This window comes from Hibiscus syriacus, unplaced genomic scaffold (genome assembly GCF_006381635.1).
Source record: "Hibiscus syriacus cultivar Baekdansim isolate YM2019G1 unplaced genomic scaffold, ASM638163v2 tig00110372_pilon, whole genome shotgun sequence".
In the NCBI taxonomy this organism is placed as follows: Eukaryota; Viridiplantae; Streptophyta; class Magnoliopsida; order Malvales; family Malvaceae; genus Hibiscus; species Hibiscus syriacus.
In genome coordinates this window covers 1,740,195-1,760,860 of record NW_024062709.1, presented here as the reverse complement: position 1 = coordinate 1,760,860, position 20,666 = coordinate 1,740,195, and the positions used below count along the sequence as shown (strand labels likewise).

General features: G+C 33.0%; 2 protein-coding genes and 1 pseudogene across 4 annotated transcripts; 2 read left to right on the top strand and 1 right to left on the bottom strand.

Annotated features, from left to right (window-relative positions):
* The first annotated feature begins 1,262 nt into the window (after window positions 1-1,262).
* On the top strand, window positions 1,263-2,575 carry LOC120121455 (F-box protein At5g07610-like). 2 transcript variants are annotated; one of them, XM_039140808.1, is made up of 2 exons: window positions 1,263-1,560; window positions 1,639-2,575. In XM_039140808.1, the coding sequence occupies exons 1-2, from the start codon at window positions 1,284-1,286 to the stop codon at window positions 2,487-2,489; spliced, it is 1,128 nt and encodes a 375-aa protein (XP_038996739.1). In that variant the 5' UTR covers window positions 1,263-1,283; the 3' UTR covers window positions 2,490-2,575. The 2 variants fall into 2 exon arrangements, with proteins under 2 accessions (XP_038996739.1, XP_038996738.1); XM_039140807.1 differs by having other exon boundaries at window positions 1,263-2,575.
* A 2,515-nt stretch (window positions 2,576-5,090) lies between these two features.
* Window positions 5,091-8,098, top strand: LOC120121464 (protein GrpE-like). Of its 2 annotated transcripts, none has more exons than XM_039140814.1 (3): window positions 5,091-5,429; window positions 6,977-7,495; window positions 7,808-8,098. In XM_039140814.1, exons 1-3 carry the CDS (start codon window positions 5,187-5,189, stop codon window positions 8,081-8,083), a joined length of 1,038 nt encoding a protein of 345 aa, XP_038996745.1. In that variant the 5' UTR covers window positions 5,091-5,186; the 3' UTR covers window positions 8,084-8,098. The 2 variants fall into 2 exon arrangements, with proteins under 2 accessions (XP_038996745.1, XP_038996747.1); XM_039140816.1 differs by lacking the exon at window positions 7,808-8,098 and adding an exon at window positions 7,578-7,661 and having other exon boundaries at window positions 5,124-5,429.
* Window positions 8,099-8,358: 260 nt separating this feature from the next.
* LOC120121397 lies at window positions 8,359-13,490 on the bottom strand (annotated as a pseudogene).
* Between the last annotated feature and the right edge of the window lie 7,176 nt (window positions 13,491-20,666).

Sequence of the window (20,666 nt, the reverse complement as noted above, 5' to 3'; positions counted from 1 at the left end):
CCTTCAGTATCGATACCCCAAGCTCAAATTATACTCATGTAGCTTTGAAGTATCGATACTAGATGAACAGTACCGATACCCCATGCACATAACTTATTTATTTTACCTAAAAATTTTCCAAAACTTACTTAACTTCCACTCTACTAATTCCTTTCAATTCATTAAACTCAAATATACTTATTAAAACTAACTTATATCACTTAAGCACACTTTATCATTCACAATCCTCAAAAAACATTTAGAAACAAAAGTCACACCAATTAGTCAACATGTTTTTAATTCACTTCTATTACTTCTAACTTCTTAATTAGATAATTGAAAAGTCAAATATGGCTTAAAAATCCATTTATAACCTCTTTATCAAGAATTTACCTTAACACCCCTTATATTCAATCTCTTATAATTTATAACTCTTTTAGCTTCAACCTCTCTTTTAGCTTCCATAAGCTTTCTTAACAATCCAAGAATCAATACCAACTTTAAAATGAAAGAAATAGTCAACTTGAGAGCAACTTACCATATGCCAAGCACTCACAGTGGAAAAAGAGGAAGAAGAAGAAAGCTAAACCAAAACTCTCCAGATTTTTTCTTCTCTTTACTTCCTTACTCTCCACGTGGATATTATAACACAAATGAATTTTTTAATTCATTCTTGCTAAAAGACCTTTTTGGCATTTCTTCTTTTCAAATCAGTCCTACCTAAAGGAATTACAATTAAGTCTCTAAACTTTTCAATTTTTCAAAATCAGACACACAGTTTCAAAACTTAATTTTTTAGTCACCAATCTGGGTTTTTGGATGTTACATGTATCGTGTTGACGACAACTTAGTATTTGTAATAAAGTCTCCCACAACTTAGTTGTTTGGGCCTTTTGCTCTAGGAATGTGTTGTTCTTTGACTCGATTTATCTCGAGGATATTGTTTCTGATGTATCAAATGATATTCTTCCTAGTGATAGAATTTCTTAGGGCATTCTTTCCCCTTTATAGAAACTAAAAGGGATTTTTAATGAGGACCATATTTAGAAAAAATAAAAAGTAAACTTTAATGACCATAATAAGAGTGAGAAGATAGTTGAGGGCATTCTTTCCCCTTTATAGAAACTAAATGTTATGATGATTTTAAAAAAATTGAAAGCTTAAATATTAAAACGGATCAAAACTGATAATTTAAATACTAAATACGTAGTTTATCCTAAAAAATCATTGAATCATATAACTTTACTCTTTTAAAGAACGTTGTTAAAAGAATTGAGGTTTCTTCATTCAATCTGATTTCAAGAATGAAGCCTAAAATGATGAGCAGATATGCAGAAGAGATCGGCAACAACCACGATTTGTTAACCCAACTCCTCCTCAGATTGCCGACCAAATCCCTCCTCAAGTTCAAGTGTGTCTCCAAGCAATGGCTCTCTCTCATTTCAGACCCTCAGTTCTGTCTCTCCCACACTCGCCACCAACATCGAGATGGTGATCGATATCTCGAACCTACTGCTCTTCTGCTGACAGTACAGTGCATCGCATCACCTGAATTCGATGTGGTTCCTTTGAAACATTACAGTAAAGTTCCTTTCTTTGATTATATCTCGAGCTCTAACTTCAACTTGATTCAATCTTGTAATGGATTGTTTCTTTTAGAATCCGTCGATGGTGATGATGAGGACAATGACAACGATGTTTACGGCTATTCCATCTGCAATCCAACTACCAAGAAATTTAAGAAGCTATCTTTTCCTAGAAACCCTAAAGATTATGAGTTTTATGTTAGTTTGGCTTTCGATCCTCTGAAGTCGCCTCATTATAAGGTCATCGTTGTTCGGGAAGTGTCAGAGAATCCATATATGTTTGAGATGGATATATACGTGTCTGAAACGAATTGTTGGAAAGTATCCGAATTCGTTTTCGAGGCCAAGGGTGAGGGCATGGCCTTTGAGGATGCAGTTTTCTGTAATGGGAGACTTCATTGGAATAGTTACATAAACGAATCGCTGTATTTCGATGATGAGAAGGAAAGTTTTCAGATAATGCCTATGCCAACGCCACCAATTGAGCACCATCAGGTTCAGATTCATAGGTATTTTGGAGAGATCAATGGGGGTTTGTATCTTGCAGTGACATACCATGCTTACACCGCATTGGACTTGGATGTTCATCAGATGTCAAGCGATTATTCCCATTGGTTCTTGAAAGACCGTTTGAATCTCGGCGATGCCATGAAGGTTTTCTCGGAGCTGAACTTGGGGTGTCATCCATTTGTACCCGGGTTCTCCGGTGTGAGTTTTGTTGGACTTGAGAAAAAAGATGAGGCAAAGGTTGTGATATGGGCGGATGGTAAGATAATATGCTATGATTTCGGCGATGCGGCATGGAAAATGGTGTACGATCCAGGGCCTGGTCTCAAGTTTGGCACTCATCATGACATTTACAATCATTTACATGAACAAAGGTTTATTTCTTACAAATACTATGAGAATCTATCCTCTATTTGAACAATCTTCTTCACTCATATTTGAGGGTAAGACATATGTATGTGCGTGTATAGTGGATTTGATGATGTATGTTTTGATTTGGATATTCTGCAAATATTTAGCAAGTCTTATTCCCTTATCAACTATTTTTTATGCTATATGAATTCAAGTATTGTTGTTTACGGCAATTGCTTTCTCCAAGTGATGAGTTGTGTGCATATTTGTATTCATCAAAATCTGGAAAATGGGATGATTCCTACATTAGTTTTGAGGCTAATGTTCTTGTAACAGACATTACAGATTCCAAATTTTTCGATTATCTGATCCAAAGGGCGAAGTGTTGAAAATCGTTGTTTTAATGGGTTCTCCAGTTATTTGCTGCTAGGTAAATGGTGGAACTTTGATGAATGTTTATGAGCTAAAGCCATGTCACAATATACACTGGCAGCGTGCATTTGGTTGAAGTCTTGTTTAGAATGGAGCTGAAATGCCATTCTATAATGTTTTGAGAATCCCCCCCCCCCCCTTTAAGTGTTTGAGCAAATGCGGTATGTATGGAGCTTGCACCAATCTTATGAGGTCTCATTTCAGTAATTTGTGCATTTATAGGAGTTTGGATCATCAAGGAACTTTTACCTGTTATCAATTGATATTAGCAATTTGATTTGTGTGCTCTGATTGACTGAATCCTAGATGTATGAAATATTTTTGAGTGAGCACCGGTAGGCTGGAGGGCAGTGACATGCACGTGTATAGGTTTTGTTTTTAATCATTTAATAAATATACGTTTAGAAGATCATATTTAAATACTTTTGAAAAATTAAATAATATTAAATTTAAAATATTATGATAAAAAAATTTATTATTCTTTTAAATGTTAAAAAATAGTTTTAAAATTTAATTATGGACAAGAGAAAAAGATTTATCTTTTTCATTGAAAAATATAGCAAATTAATCATCATAGCCACTTATCTTTTTCATTGAAAAATATAGCAAATTAATCATCATAGCCACTTGATAAATTTTAGGGTAAAATATATAAATAGTCCCTGAACTTTTAAGACACTTGCATTTTGGTCATTCAACTTTGGAAACTTGCAATACATGTATCAAACTTTTAGTTCGTTTTCAATAAAGTTCATGTCATTACCTCCAGTTAGTTTTTGTTGATATGACACTTACTCCTGTTAATCCCCTTTTTCTTCTTATTCTCTAATAAACATAAAAATAACTTATGTTCACCCACCGTCATTTGAGCTGCTATTTGAGTCTTACTCTCTCCATCTAGAGTCTTGACCGAGTTTTTCCTTTTTATCATTTTCGAAGTAAACGGTCTGGACCAAGACACAAAGATGCTTTGTTGGTTTGAAAATGTTGATCAATAGTATTAATCATGCTATAATTTACTACATCAGAGTCAGATAGAATTAAGGCATGCACCATATACATGTTTGATTCGGAAAACCCAATAGCCACTTGGGGACCACTTCACATGTAATTTGTCTAAAAGATTATACTTTTTTTTAAGTTTGTTTAAGATTTTTGAAATTGGCTTTCATTAAATCTAGAATTTGCCATTGTTGATTGTCATAAAAGCTTTATTCATTAGCTTTTGATGCCTCATTCCTAAGCTACAGGCATTATATTCTAAAACCAAAGTCCACAATCCTCAACAACTCACAAATCCTATATAAAGCTAGATTGATGCCGAAACGACCACAAAATCCCCAAATTTCGTCTGTTGTCGGACAATGTTACCGAACAGTAAAAGGCCCGAAAGAGACACCTGACAAATTTCGTTTATTGACAATGCTGCCAACAGCAAATATCGTAAACCGACTCATTCGCTTTTACCGTTTTGTTGAGCAGCCACGAAATTGCGAATGACTTCCATCGCCTGCTGATGAGCACTCTTGTTCTGCAGCTTGGCAAGCTCTTCCATGGCTTCATACATCTCTTTATCAGCGAAAGGCTTTAAGATGTACCTTGCCGGTGATCGCACTAGACCTTCCCATTTGTCCACCAACTCGTGAAGTTTTTCGAATCCCTGAGAGAGAAAAAGAGGGGTGATCAGAGGTTGGATTAAGGGTGTTCAAACGGTTAATTCGATTAACCGACCGAATCAAATTATCTAAATTTTATTAACCAAAGTTTTTTCTCTTTAACCGTTAAACTGAATCGAATTTTTTTCAAAAAAATTTAACCGAACTGAAGTTCGGTTAATTGATCAATTAATCGAATTAAATGAAATTTATAAATAATATAGGTTATATATTAAATATTAAATATTTTTAGTTTATTCGATTAATCCGGTAGGTTAATTTGGTTAAAACCGAAATTTAAACACCTATAAAATTAAATAATATATTAAATATTTAATAATTAAATTAATTTAGTTAATTAACCGTTTTTAAGTCAAATTAATCGAAACTGAAATTTAAAAAAAAAACATTAACTGTTCATTGACTAAACCCAAAATTAATCGACCGAAATCTCTGTTCGATTGGTTAACTCTGTTTTAATCAAATTGTGAACACCCCTAGATTAGGTGAACGGAAGTTATTTTTATGTGCAGAGGAGGAGGAGAACGAGAAGAGGAAGGGGAGTTAACGGGAATTAAGTGTCGTGTCAACAAAACTAACGGGAGGTAACTGCCTCTCTTCCTCCGCTTCTCTCTTCAGCTCTCTGCCATCTCAAAGACTCTTTCATTTGCCTGCCATGGCTATTCTTCTCAAGACGCCGCCGTTTAGGTGTCCTCCTTCTATATCTCCATCTCTAAGACCCACTTCCTTAAACCTTCCAAAGCCCTTTGATGTCTGCTTCAAAGAGAGATTTCCTCGTAGAACCGGTGTCCTCCGGTTCAGCTCCACTCCTCTTCTTCGGTTCGTAAAGTTGGTTCCTTTTGCTAATAATGGCGGTGAAACCGAGACCACTGAGACCCAGCAAGAAGCTCAAATTGAGGTAACTGTTAACTTTCTCTGAACAAGGTTGCACTTCTTCTATGGATTCAAGTTTATGGGTTTGATTCTTTTGGCCTTCATTTTAGGTTTAGGTTTACGATTTCCTTATAAATTTGACGAAAATATTTATGGGTTTTGGAATTGAATGGTTGAAATGTCGGAAATGAGCTAAAATTTTGTGACTCGATAGTTTATAGAATTTAGCTGTATCAAAGGATTCCTTATCGAAAATCTTCTCTCTTTATTGGATGACTTTCCGCATAGAATCCTAGTTGTTCTACATCGACTGTTTGTTAATTTTTAATATTTTTGCCTGACACCATGTTCAAGTAGACATAATGCCATAGCTTGAAAGTAAAATAACTGGTGGAAATATTTTCCCTTATCTTGGCTGTCTTAGCTTTCTATGATTATTAGTGTATATTGCTAGTGCCAAGTATTGATTGGTTTTGGGATTATGATGGATAGATATAGAATGATAATAGAATCCAATCAAATTATTTGATAATTCGCATGAACAAGCAATCGTCTGTTTTGAGTGGAAGGGGAGAATGGATGAAACATAGCAATGAATTGGAGGTTTTTATCTTTTACGCCTCAAGGATCAGAAGGTGGTCGAGAACTATGGTGAAGTTCATGAGCTAGCTGTAAATCTGAATTGACAACATCAAACTTTGTATTTGGCTCAATGCTAGTCGTCTTGGAATCGGATTTTTTAATTAAAATTTAGTCTAATCCGGTGGTTGGTTATTTTCTGTCGATGGAAGTAACATAGGTTTAGTGATTTGACTTGTAACAATTGATAGTCGTCTCTTTCAAAGCTACCTATGAATATCTCTAAAAAAACATGGTTTTGACTTCTGAATACTTTGATAACAATAAGTTTATTCTGGGCTTGATATTTCTGGAAATTATAGGTTGCTATGTTACAAATAATTCTGGGCTCGATATTTACTTGCTTATGTGTGGTAGTGACCCTAAACCCTAAACTAGCGAGTCTAAATGAGAACCAACACTGCCCCTACTAACTGATACTTGTTGGAGGTGCTCTGTAGTGAGGTAGGATAAAAAAATGGGTTTTAATCATATCGACTCCACAATTCTTTTGTTATTTTTGTGTCCAAAATGTGGAGTCCTTGAACCCTTCTATTGTTCCCCCTCCACCCCACAATGAAATTGTATTTTGAACTTTGAAGTGTTAAAAATACAGCACATCCTATGCGGCTATGCCTTGCTGGCAAGTTTGTATCCCAGCATGCTAAAAAATGCACCTCATTCCTGACGAAGTACTAAGATCAGATTGACTATTTGACTTTGAAAATTTCCAACTATTATTGCGTGATACGATTTCTTTAGGGTTGATTTACCCGGTTTCTTAACCTGATTGAACTGTTTGTGATCACTGGCATAAGGTTAAGTATTCAGGGATGTAGAGACTTCCGTATGATTCTATTTTATTTCAACATTTTCTTTACCTGGTTACCTTTTATTGCTGTGTCGGAGACATATTTGTGGCCACATTTTTCATCATGATGGATATATATACAGGACTCTTTGGATGGTGCTGTCAGTGTTGAAGAGGACACCACTGGAGATGAGAGTAGTGATTTTGAAGACACCACATCTTCAACTATCCCATCATTGCTCCTAACATATAAAGAAGCTTTGGCTAGTAATGACGATTCGAAAGTTGCCGCTATAGAAGAATTTTTAAATTCCATTGAAGACGAGAAAGTTGATCTTGAAAAGAAAATGACTTCTTTGTCAGAAGAATTTTCAATCGAGAAGGATCGGATTCGTAGGATTAGTGCCGACTTTGACAACTTTCGTAAGAAAACAGAGAGAGAGCGTCTTTCATTGGTAAGTAATACCCAGGGAGAGGTTCTGGAAAATTTGTTGCCGGTTTTGGATAATTTTGAACGAGCTAAAGCTCAAATTAAGGTTGAGACAGAGGGAGGAGAGAATATCAATAACAGCTACCATAGCGTCTACAAGCAGTTTATGGAAATTTTGGGCTCACTCGGTGTCGAACCTGTCGAAAATGTGGGAAATCACTTTGATCCAATGGTGAGTTAATACTTGTTACACGAATACTCTTTGTTCTCCCAAACATTTCTAGGCCTGACAAATTTTACAAAATATTTCTTAGGAACTCGATGTCAATCGTGCACTTGCGAGCTATGATAATCCAACTTCATTTTACTTGATGGGCTTTTGATACGTAAATGCAAACCAGGTCTTGATTGATTCAAGCTGACTCGTTGAGTTTACGAGTAATATGATAGGATATGTTGATATGAATACTAGATTTTCCGTGCATTGCTTATCAACGTTTTGACAATTTTCTTACTAATTGTATTGTGTTGTCTCTTGTGAAAGTTGCATGAAGCGATTATGCGTGTGGATTCTGCTGAATTTGAAGAAGGTATCATACTTCAAGAGTTCCGGAAAGGGTTCAAGCTCAGAGACCGGCTGTTACGGCCATTAATGGTTAAAGTATCTGCTGGACCAGGTGCAGCAAAGCCTGAACAGGTAGACTCATCAGAAGGGGCAGTTGCAGGTGAAAGCTCCAAGAGCTGTGAAACCTTTGAGAACAATGATGCTGAGAGCAGTGAAACTACCAAGACCGACCCAGGATCTGCGAAGGCATCTTAAAGAAGATGGATTCAGTTTTGTTTTAAGAAACCCAGAGTTAAATGTTACTTCCATGTTAGAACTCAATTTTGGTTTTCATTTTGTTAGAGAGTAATTTACAATGAAACGAGGAAATGAAATGTATTGAGAACAATTTATGTATCTTTGCTTGGAATGTTTCCAACGGGGTTGTCAAGTACAAAATCTAAAATCATTCTCGTTTTACAATATGTAATATTAAACTTATTTTTGTTCCACCATTCATGTAATATTAAACAAATAATTAACACGGTACATTTTGTATATCGAATTTTGATAATAAAAATCTCTATCATATTATGGGGGGCATTTGCAAATTCTAACCTTCTTCCATAGTCGACATGAACTATACCCAATTTTCATCTGTCTATTACTGCTATACAAAGGAACAATATATGCCAAATGTTCTTTAAACGATGAAACAAATCTGTTCTCTGACCGCCTTTACCTTCTCAACAGATTGTATGCAGGTAAATCTTTCCCGCTGAATACATCTTCGTGTGAGAGCTCTCGTTCTAATTGTGTTCTTGTAGACTTTAGAACATCCTGTAAAAATATTTGTGTTTGATCTAGGTTTGAGCATCAATCGACATGTTCTATTTTCTGTTTTTTTTCATGTATTTATAGTATTTTAGGAAGGCCGTATCATATACTGGTGTTGAACACGAATAGTTCAAGAAACATAGATGCAAACCATGGAATTACAAATGTAGAAAGCTAAAGATCTACAGGTTAGAATAGCTTACATTGAATTCAATGTACGAAGCCCGTTTCACAAGCCATGGCGCATCCATCATCTGAAAAGCTACACAATAAAGATCATCAAATGCCATTTCATCTTCCCCAAGTAGTTTCAAAAATCGGATTCCAGCCATGGAAGATGGTTTTCCTGCAGGTAAAATATGATTATAGTATAACTCAACAGAGTCGAATAGAAGGCAGAAAACATGCTTTTTTACACACAAGTTTCCAGTGAGTAGAAACGTAGTGGCAATTATTTGAGCAAGTAATGTCAAATCTCAGCCGATGCAATTGACTGCAACACAACTATGGCTAAAATATTGAAAAAGCTTTTGAGCTACAATTACTTGTTTTGTAAACAAGCTCCTATACTTCTATTATACCCAAATACACCTTATCTTGATTTGTACCTGATTAAACCCTTGTTTCAAAGGAGATAATGATTTATGGTAAGGTTTATTTATATATAAATTAAAGTTTAGAAGCTTATATTTCAGTTTATGTTAAAAGGTAGAGGGCGTGTTTGGGTATAACCAAAAGCATAGGGTTATATCCTATCAAAGAAAAAAAAAGAGGTGCATGGACATATCTGAAAAATGTAGCAATTGGTATAAGTTTAGGGTTCTTTTATTAACCAGTTCTGAATTACATTACCTGCTTGCAGATCCAACATCTGCATTAACACGAAGGAAATGTTGATACCAGCTACAGCAAATGGATATTCCCAATCAGCTCGGTTTCCATCTTGTTTGTGTAACAACCTATTGAAAGATTCCTGTAACATCCTCAATACCGGGTTAGTGATCAAATTGTAAAGTTTCAGAATTTGATGACTAAAGTAGAAGAATGAAATAGTTCAATGATTATTTGAATATATATTGAAGGTTATTTAGTAATTATTAAAGGAAATTAAGGGTTAAATGGTCATTTGACCAGAAAGATTTTTATATTTCTTTTTAAGGTAATATAAACGTGGGAATTTGGAGAAACATCCAGAGTTCTTTTCTCCTTTCTTCTTCTTCATACGTGGGAGAGCAAGGCAAAGGTGAGAGTTTTATTAGTTGATTATTATTTGAATTTTAAGTTTGGTTTTGATTCTTTGGGTATTAAATAAGCTTAAGGAAAGCTTATATGTGATTTAAACAATAAGATAAAGGAATTATGAAGGAATTTGCAATATGAGTTTTAAGATGAAATTTTGATATGGTATGGTTGTTGAAGTTTTATGGATGAATTTGACTTGTCATCAATCTAATTAAGAAGTATGAAGTGTTAGAATTGGAATTAGAACACATTGAAAATTTAGTATGATTTTTGAATCTCATATGGAAGATAGGATTTTGAGGTTTAAGATGAAATAAATGAATATAGATTGGTTTAAGTATGTGTACTAGAGTTAAGAATGAAAAGGGGATGATATATGAAGTGTTTGAGTGGAAATGAAGTAATTTTCGGGTTGAAAATATGATTTCTGGGCAAGGGGAATCGGTACCCATTCAAGGGGAACCGATACCCCTTCAAACGAACAACATTTCCAGAATGTCATTAGGGAATCGATACCCCCTTAGTAGGGAACCGATTCCCCCTAAAGGAAAAATATGCATATTGGTTTAATAAGTTCGTTTAAGTTGCTAGTATCCAATTACAAGGTGTAGGTATATAATGATTGCCTCAAAATGTACATTTATGTAGATTCTACGCATAAAGCAATTCCGGAACGTTTGGCAAGTAAGATCGATCAAGGGGAAAGATAAGAGATTGGAATTGACTAGTGAGGCCAGGTGAGTGCATATTCAATAGTATATGATGTGCGATGGAAATAAGACTTGCGATGAGTCTATTTCCTGAAGTGTTACACATGAATTCATGATTAAAGGCATGAGTTGAATATGCATGTATGTATGCTTGATTATATGAATTGATCTGTTCTTTTATATGCTCTAAGTGATATGACTTATAGGTATTTCTATTATAATGTTACATGATATGTTATGTATGTTAAATGGATTATGTGATGGTATAAGAAATGATATGAAATATATATGTGAAAACAAGTATATGTTATGAGATAAGATCTATGTGATTACATGCAACATATGATATTAGATATATGTTTACACATACATGTGGTATGTTACAGAAAAGAAGGAACATGTGATTATGAGATCAATGATTACACGTACATGTGATACGTGACTGAAAAGAAAAGATATGTGTTTATAAGAGAAAGCATATGAATAAGTAATGTGAACTGTTATAAATGATAATGCCCATGTTATGTGATATGAGAGCTAGGGGTATAGTTGGCATGCCAAGGTTCGAGGGTTTACCTATGTTCTTCGGGACATATGGACTGTTTACCTATGTTCTTCGGGACATATGGACTGTTTACCTATGTCCTTCGGGACATATGGACTGATTACCTAGGTTCTTCGGAATCTATGGACTGGTCCTTCGGGACATTGATCGAGCTGTGGTGACAGCATATGTGTGCACAACCTCAATGTACTCACATACCTTAAGTTCTCACTAGTGTACATGGGCTAATAAAGTGATTAAACAAGCATACTAAATGTGATATGTATACGATGGGTTATAAGTGGTTTGAAATGTGTTACGTGAACCATATGATGTTGTGTGTGTATAGTGTTTGATTGAAAAGGTTAACAATAAAAGTATGTGATTACATGATAAACTGTTAATGATGAATTATGTGTATGTATGTATTTACTGTAATTAATCTGATATGATTTTATATGATACGAAGAATGCATGGAATTGGTATAACATGATAGAACAGAACATGCATGTATTGATATATGTTATGAAGTGCATTATAAGTCGTTATGCCTCACTAAGTCTTCGACTTAGCGTGTGATTGTTTCACACGTAGGTTTCGAGAAGAGTAAAGAGTAATGCGGAGCAAGACAGGTCAGTTTTCCTTACCAAATGTCAGATCAGAAAATATATGTACTGTTTATAGAGTGTAGTTGGCATGTAGTCTAAAGATATAAATTGTATGAACTCTGATACATTTTGTAAACGTTTTGAATAAGTTAAATGTTATCAAAGTTTTTAAATTACTCACTATTTTATACGAATAAATGTTTGAAAAGTCAATGTGACACTTCGGACTCGTATCCGGGTTGGATACGGGTTGGGGGTGTTACAATTCCTGTTCAAATAAAGACCAAATCAGAGTTTGATTGGCCATGGCTATATTTCATGCTGATGAACAAAATAATTGTTTGGCACATGTTAATAAATGAAATAAACAAGAAGCCCTTTATCATATGATATATCATAACCAAAAGAAATGTAATCCGTGATATTTATGGAAAAGGAAACAAACCGGATATTTCTTAGCAAAAAAGATGAGATTCTCCAATGATATGAAACCTCCACCCTTGGAACAACAATGAAACAACCAAGAACAAGCATATACGTCAGGGTGAGAAAATGGTGGAAGATAAACAGTTAAGGAAAAATCCTTGGCGTACCGGAAATCTGTTGACGGTTCTGGGCCTTGCCATCCCATGTCCTTCCAAAGCTCTGACTTAAGAGATGGAAGCTCCCTGTTAGGGTAAGCCAATCTCCACAACTGCTTCAGAGCATCCTACACGCCAAATGGAAGCAAAAAGAAGACATCGGCAGCCATATAATGATATGTAGGAACTTCTAACTTGTGCATATATTTGGTATTGATGGGGGTGGCTAGCTTACAAAAGAAATTTGACGGAATTGGCAAATTCTTTTAATTAAAAAGTATCCCATGCATACTATAATTCATAGAAATAAATTAACAAAAATGGGGAAAAAACTAAGGATTAAAAAGTAACAAGCATACTAAATATTAATTATAGTGAAACCTACTTGATGGTCCAACCGAGATCCATCAAATGGGACTCCCGGTCTTTGCTGTAGATTTCTCAGACTTGCTTCCTACGAGAACACAATATGGAAACATCAATACACAACGAATTAGCAATAATAAAGTCAACATGATGGTCAGTGACAACAAGGTCTTTTTCTCTTCCCAAAGACAACACAAAATAACCTAAGCACATAAAAGTTGTGCTATTTTCTGACTCAACTCTTTTACAGAGAAATCTACGAGAAAGGATCTTCCTACCCATGAGTTTCAAATATCACCAAGCAGATTCTTAGAACAAACTTCAAAACTCAAAATAATTTTTCTTTCAGCCCCAATGACACTTGTCAATTTCCCAATGAGTAGATCCAATATTTGTCGTATTACGGGCACATAAACAGATGCTTCTAGACCTTAGGATATAAATTGATAAATCCTAGCTGAACCCTCTTGGATACATAAAAGAGGGGAAAAGATTCCTTACCTCTCCCCCACTACAGGGATAGAAGACAAATGAAAAAATAAAATTAAAAACAAAGCAAATAACATAGGGGAAAACATACGTTGATTATTAGAGATGTACCTATATAAACACCCCTTCCAACCCCCAAATAAAAAGCTTATTCAGATCCAAAAATTTACAATGAAAAAGAGTAATGCAGATAACACCTGTAAAGTACTAAGAGTAGGCGAGATAAGTTTCTGGTTTGATCCTTTCTAGCTTTTAGAATGAAGAGGTAAAAATAGTGCAATAAATGATCTAGATCTAAAGACCATGTTTACTGTAAAAAAGCCAAAGATTCAACTATCAGTAACTCAAACTGCTATAATGTTAAAAAAAATGGAAAGAAGCAAAATAATCATGTGATGAATAAACGAAACCAATGAGTAAAACAGATAGTAAGGGGGGGCAAGTGTTTCTATAAATCACATTGAGGGAGATATCCCAAAAAATAGTTTTATTCGATTATTCAATTGAGCTTCATTCGAAATCCAAACAATTGGTATCAGAGCTTGACTCATTAGAAGGTCTAACATTGAGACTATCCTTGAATAAGCTCTATCCATTTCCGACACAACCGAGAAGATGACTTCCACCTCCGGCTCATTCCACATGGAAGACTCTCAACCGATCGACAAATCTCCATACTTCGATGGAGCAAATTACTGTCATTAGAAGAAATTAATGAAGCTATTTATCCAATTCAATGATCTTGATGCATAGGAGATGATCGAGAACGGCTACTCTTCTCCAAAGAAAAAGACGAAGGAGTGGAGTGCCCAAGAACAGAAGAAAATTCAACAAAATGCTAAGACCATGCACATATTGTTTTGTGCATTTGGTCTCGATTTTTATGAAGGAGTTCATTCTTGTTCAAATGCCAAGGAATTTTGGAATAAGCTTGAAGAGATTCATGGAAACAAGAAAAAATAATCAACAAATGCAGTGTGCTTAATGGGTCTTGAAGAGCCCGATGTATCTTCTAACTCAAATGAATTAAATTCATATTCTTTTGATGAGTTACAAGATGCATATGATGAATTGTATTTGGAATTTGAGACCATGAATTCCAAATATAAGAAATTGATTTCAAAATACAAAGTTGAAAATGATTTTCTTATGAAAGAAAAATTAGATTTTGAAAAACAAAATGAAATTTTAAAAAATGATTTTTAGCTTTCAAAAACCAAAATTAAAGATTTGAAAAAAAGAAAATCTTGAATTAAAATTTAAGCTTGAATGCTTAACAAAAGAAAAAGAAATCATTTCTAAAAACAATTATTCTATGTTAAAAATGACAAAATGCTCACATTGTCATTTTCATGGTCATATAGAACATACTTGTCCTATAAAGAAAGGAAAATATTTTAGAATTAGACAAGTATGGGTTTCTAAAGGAACAAGGGGTATTGAAACTAACATTCAAGGATCCAAAACAATTTGGATACCAAAATCTAATTAATGTCTCTTATAGGTGTGTGAGAGCAATGATGATGAAAGTGAAGATAGCCAAATGCTCTAGTCACACTTGAAAATGAATGGGTAACCTCTAACCTTAAAGTTTTTTGATTTTGTAAATTGGATGCCTATTGATTTTTAAGCATGCATGAGTTTTGATTTTAAATAATTTTATGTTTTCTATCTCATATATGTTAAAAAGTGTTGTGATGAACATTTTCTAAAGTTTTAATTATTTTTTAAATGTTTGTTCATCATAATGAATTTTGGTCAAAATTGGTTTTAAAAATTTGTTTTACAAATTTTAATTTTTGACCTTAATTTAAAATGTTTATGCATGTGATTTATTGCAAATAATATATCTATAACAATTTATATCAATTTTTCAAATGCATAACATTTTTTAAATACAAAAATTGGTATTGCACAAAGTATATTAGACTTGGATATATTGAATTTCATGCGCTACTAACATGTTTGTTCATCTTTGTTGAAATTCAATGTATTTTAAGTGTCAAACTTTTAAAGTCAGTTTTTTGTTTGGAATGCTTTTATTAAGGGGGAGCTTTGATTTTTTAAATGATTTTATGCTAAAAATTTTACTTACTCTCCGTTGTTGTTTTGGACCTTAAAATTTTGAATTATTTGTTATATAACAAAAAGGGGGGAGAAGTGTAGGTTTGAAAAATCCAATTTCTCAATGAAAATGGGAGCTTTAATATTTTCCAAAAAATTCTCTTTTTCATGAAATATTTTATTAAATGGGAGTTTTGACAAAAATAATTTTTCAAATGTTTTGTTATATTAAAAAGGGGAAGATTGTTGAATCATGTTTTATAATATTTTGATATAACAAATTAAAGAAAAATATTTTTGGACTTGATTGAATTTGTTCAAAGTTTTCAAAAATGATTCAAAATTCATTAAATTAGAATTTGAGCACAAAACATTTTTCTAGGTACGTAGTACCGATACTGTTCTTACAGTATCGATACTACATGAACATTATCAATATTTTTCATGTGGTACCGATACCAAAGGTAAGAGAAGTATCGATACTCTCTAGGTATGTAACACCCCTAACCCGTACTCAAACCCGAATACAAATTCGAGGTGTCACGTTGACTTTTCTAAACAGATGTAATTAACAAATAAGAACAATTTAAAATTTTTATCAAGATAAAAAAGTATAAATCTTAACTTAAAAAAGATAAGTATTTCACATTCATATTTACATAAAAGCTTTGATAGTTTACATAAATACAAAATATAGGAGTTTACAAAATTGATCAGAGCATTTCAAATTAAACATATAATACATGCCAACAGTTTACAAAATTAACAGAAACCTACATTTAATTTGTCTTGATCTGATCTTCAAGTGGTATACTATCCTCAACTAATCAGTCTTCTGCTCTCTTCAAACCTACGCGTGAGGAAATCACACGCTAAGTCGACGACTTAGTAAGGCAAATACTAATAGTGCTAACTTAATAAACGAAATCTTTATTGGTTTTTATCAAAACATTTTATAAAGAATTTCAACTTATTTTCCATATCAAGAAGGTATACTTATGTATTTAATTCACTTTATTTAGCTTCATTTCAATTACCCAATGTATACTACTAAGAACTCTAGGTATTTGAGTACATAAAGGTTGTGCACTAATGTTGTCACCACAGCTCAAGTGCCACATAATTGTCCTGAAAGACCACATAGGGTTGCACCGAAGTGCCACATATTTATCTCGAATGACCATATAATTGTCTCGGAGGACCACATAAAACCCTCGACTCTTGGCATACCAACTATACCTGTAACACCCCAACCCGTACCCGACACGAATACGAGTCCGAGATGTCACATTGACTTTTTAAAATAAAATTCTTACAAAATAACAAAACGTTTGGACTTATATTAAGAAAATACGATAATATAACGTTGAATTATGTTCGTTATAACAAATTTAAGAAAAAAAACATTTTTATGAATAGTAATATATGATATGAACAGTACCGTGAACAGTACTGAATGCTAAAATTTTCCATAATGTTATAGGGGTATCGATACCCTACTACAGTGTATCGATACCCTTGCTACAGTAATTTCGGTCCACTTATAAAAAACTCATAAAAACTTAATCTTTCATTACTATAAGTTACCATTTACATAAATACGTTTAAAACATTACAAAACTCTATCATATGATTTTACAAAACCGATTAGAACTTATCGGATTCAAATCTTTATTTACATGCCAACCAATATCAGTATTACAAAATACATACTATTCAATTATTTTCTGATATGATATTTGGAAAGGAGAAACTGGCCTGTCTTGCATAACTTTCATCAATCTTCCTCTTCTCAGAACATACGTGTGAGACAATCACATGCTAAGTCGTTAACTTAGTGAGGCATATAAAACGTATAATAAAACCATAAAACATTTCATATAACAGAATGCATATATGCACATATCATGTAACATAACATCATACATATATACATACTTAATCACATCATTAACATGCTTATCATTACTAATTTCTTTTTATACCATATCAACATATAATGTAAACTCTAAATCACACCAACGTATAAACATTACTAATCTCATATCATGTACAAACACATATCATCTCATATAACAAATACACTTATTTAATTATATTATTATATTCATTTTTACTATCCTATGATCCTGAACTTATCATTTATGCACGTCATATATCAGATACCAATCCACAAAGAAACACACATAACATCATATAATTCATGTAACACATTTCATATCGTCAAAAGTATATACATCACATATATTGTATTTGTTATTGTCTCTTTATTATCTCATGGTACACTTGTGAGAACTAAAGATATGTGAGTACATAGAGGTTGTGCACATATATTGTCACCATAACTCGTATGGGGTCCCACTAGGGGCATGTGAAATTTTTCCCGAATAACCTATGTATTTGTCCCGAAGGACCTCTGTATATTGTATATGTCTCGAAGAACCGCATAGACCCTCGACTCTTGGCATGCCAACTATACCTATAGCTCTCGTATCATATAACATGGGCATTTGTTTTCTTATGCTTCATATATTCATGTACTCATATCATTGCTCTTATGATCACATATTTCTTCTTTTCTGTCACATATCACATGTGCATATAATCACGTAGTTTACTTTCATATAATTCATATCACTTTTCATATGATTTCATATTCATATGTCACATAGATCGTATTACTTTGCATGGTTTCACATAAACATATATATCATATCTCGTTCACATATATTTCCCATATAATTCATATCATTTGATTCATATCTTATTCTTATGACTTCTCATAGACATATATATTATTTTATAAACTTGCATTCACATGATTTATAATCTTCTTCTCATAATCAATATATCATATAAGTATATACTAATTCATATCATTTTATATAGCTTATGCTTTCTTCTCTTATATTCCTAAATCGTGTAACCTATATCATACTTATAAACACATATCACTTATATTATTTCTTTTATATATATAATCCATTTACTTAGTTCAGTTCAACATAGCTCATATAATTTTTCTCATATGTCTTCATAGATATTTACCATCATATAGATCATTTGTATTGTTTCACATGACTTATCACACTAACATATACTTATACAAATCATATAACATACATAATAACGTGTTAACACATATACTCATTCATATATATAAATCATGTATCATTTATCGAATCATCTAAACACATATAACTTATGCATGCATTATAAATCAAATAACATTTTCGGAGTCACTTCTTACCATAGTAACTCCGTCACTGGCTCATCGCAAGCCAATGTTTATTCGATAATATAAGTACAAATTAAATTTGCACTCACCTTGACCTTGCTTTGATTCGATCATAATTCTTTGATTGTTCCGGAACAAGCTTATGTTCTATATCTACATAAAAATACATAGATCCATATCAATATTCCAATTGATATACTCTAATCTTTCTTTTCTTAAACTAAATGAAACATTACTTTCATTTCTTGTTTAATGTAGGTATTGGTATACAGGGTATCGGTACACCCTAACTGAGGTATCAGTACCATACCTAGGGTATCGATACCCCTATTTAAATCTATAAATTTTGCCCAGAAATTACTATTCAAAAACAAAAATTCACTATTTCCAGATTCAATTCTTCATGTTTCATCCCCTTGTATATTCTTAACTCACATACATATACTTAAACCAATTTATATTCATTTATCTCATCTTAAACCTCAAAATCTTCCCCTCTTTATGAACTTCAAGAATCATACCCAATTTTTAACATGTTTTACATCCAATTCTATCACTTAATATCTCTTTTTTAAGTTGATGACAAGTCAAATTTAGTTTCAAATTCAACTTATAATATATTTTCCAGAAATTCACTTAAAAACTCATTCTCTTTAATCTTTCATAACTTCTTCATCTTTTGATTTTAAGACAACTTAAGCTTTCCTTAAGCTTAAGTATCACCTAAGGATCAAAACCCATACTTAAAATCAATAAACAATCAAGAAATCAGAAAACTCACCTTTGCTCCCTTGGTTCACGGTGGAGAAGAAGAAAGCAATAAGAAGAAGAAGAGTTTTCCAGATACTCCCCCCTACGTGTTTCTCTCCTATTAAAGGGGGAAAATATATTTCATGACAAATAACCAATTTGCCCTTTACTTCATTTCATAATTACTAATAACTTTCAGGAAATATTTCCAGATAAATCATTGAACTATTCAACTATTCTACTTTAATCACAAAATTCTAAAATTTTACAATTCGGTTATTAACCCGGTATTAAGGATGTTACAATACCTCTAGTCCTCATACATATACCTTGGGCTATTAATCACATAATTATTTTCAATCACTATTCGAAGTGTCTCTTATTCACATTGAGTCTTTTTAGATACACTTGTTCAGAGTTCACATTCCCATAATCATATAATCATAAAACATAACTTATATAATATAAATTGAATAAAACATTGCAATATTTCATATAAGAAATTATAAAGTTTTCGATCGAAAACACCAAGGTTGGCTTATCGCAAGCCTTCCTCAATTCTGTTATAAAACCGAGAAGTTGCACTCACCTTTGCCTCACTGAAGTTCTAAGAAAAATCCTTAACACCTTTGAATCGATACTTAATATGTTGAGCTGACCAGAAGTTGATTACGTTCAACCACTACACAAAACCAATGAAAAATCAATATCATTCTTCGAATCGCTTATATCCAATCAAAATAACTTATGATAAAAGAAACAATAACTTCTCGTTCATGCGTAAGAGTATCGGTACTACCACTATAGTACTGATACTTCCCTTCAGGGTATCGATACCTCCTCAAGGTAACGATACCTCCTCAAGGTAACGATACCATTCCGAGGTTCTAGAATTGTATCTTAAAAATGGTATTGATACCATACCCATGGTATCAATACTTCCCACTCAATATCGATACCTTCTTTAAACGGTATTGATATTACCATTAGAAAACCACATATTTAACCCTTGAAGTATCGGTATTGTTCTAACGGTACCGATAATCGAAACCCATAATGGCTATTTTCACTTCTAAAATAAACCAAGATCCTCCTAAATCTCTTATATTCATCACACCTTAACCCTTTAAACTTGCCCTTATACTTCCAAACCAACTTGTCCTCATTTAAACACTTACATTTAAAAATCATACCGTGTTTTCAACCAAGCTCTTAATCATTTCTAATACTCCTAACCCTTTAGTTAGCTCATTGACAAGTCAAATATCTTAATAAAACTTCAAAAATTACTCCAAATAAAAATTTCATTTCAAAACCCATTTTACAATTCCATCTCTAATCTACTCATATTGTTGTTTTAATCCTATATAAGCTTTCCTTAAGCTTATATAACACCCAAACTTCCATTACCCAACCAAAATTAAGAAAT

Coding starts and splice junctions, on each gene's coding strand:
- LOC120121455 (XM_039140807.1), top strand. CDS start 1,284: ATGAAGCCTAAAATGATGAGCAGATATGCAGAAGAGATCGGCAACAAC.
- LOC120121464 (XM_039140814.1), top strand. CDS start 5,187: ATGGCTATTCTTCTCAAGACGCCGCCGTTTAGGTGTCCTCCTTCTATA. Junction 5,430..6,976: donor AGCAAGAAGCTCAAATTGAG/GTAACTGTTAAC, acceptor ATATATATACAG/GACTCTTTGGATGGTGCTGT. Junction 7,496..7,807: donor GAAATCACTTTGATCCAATG/GTGAGTTAATAC, acceptor CTCTTGTGAAAG/TTGCATGAAGCGATTATGCG.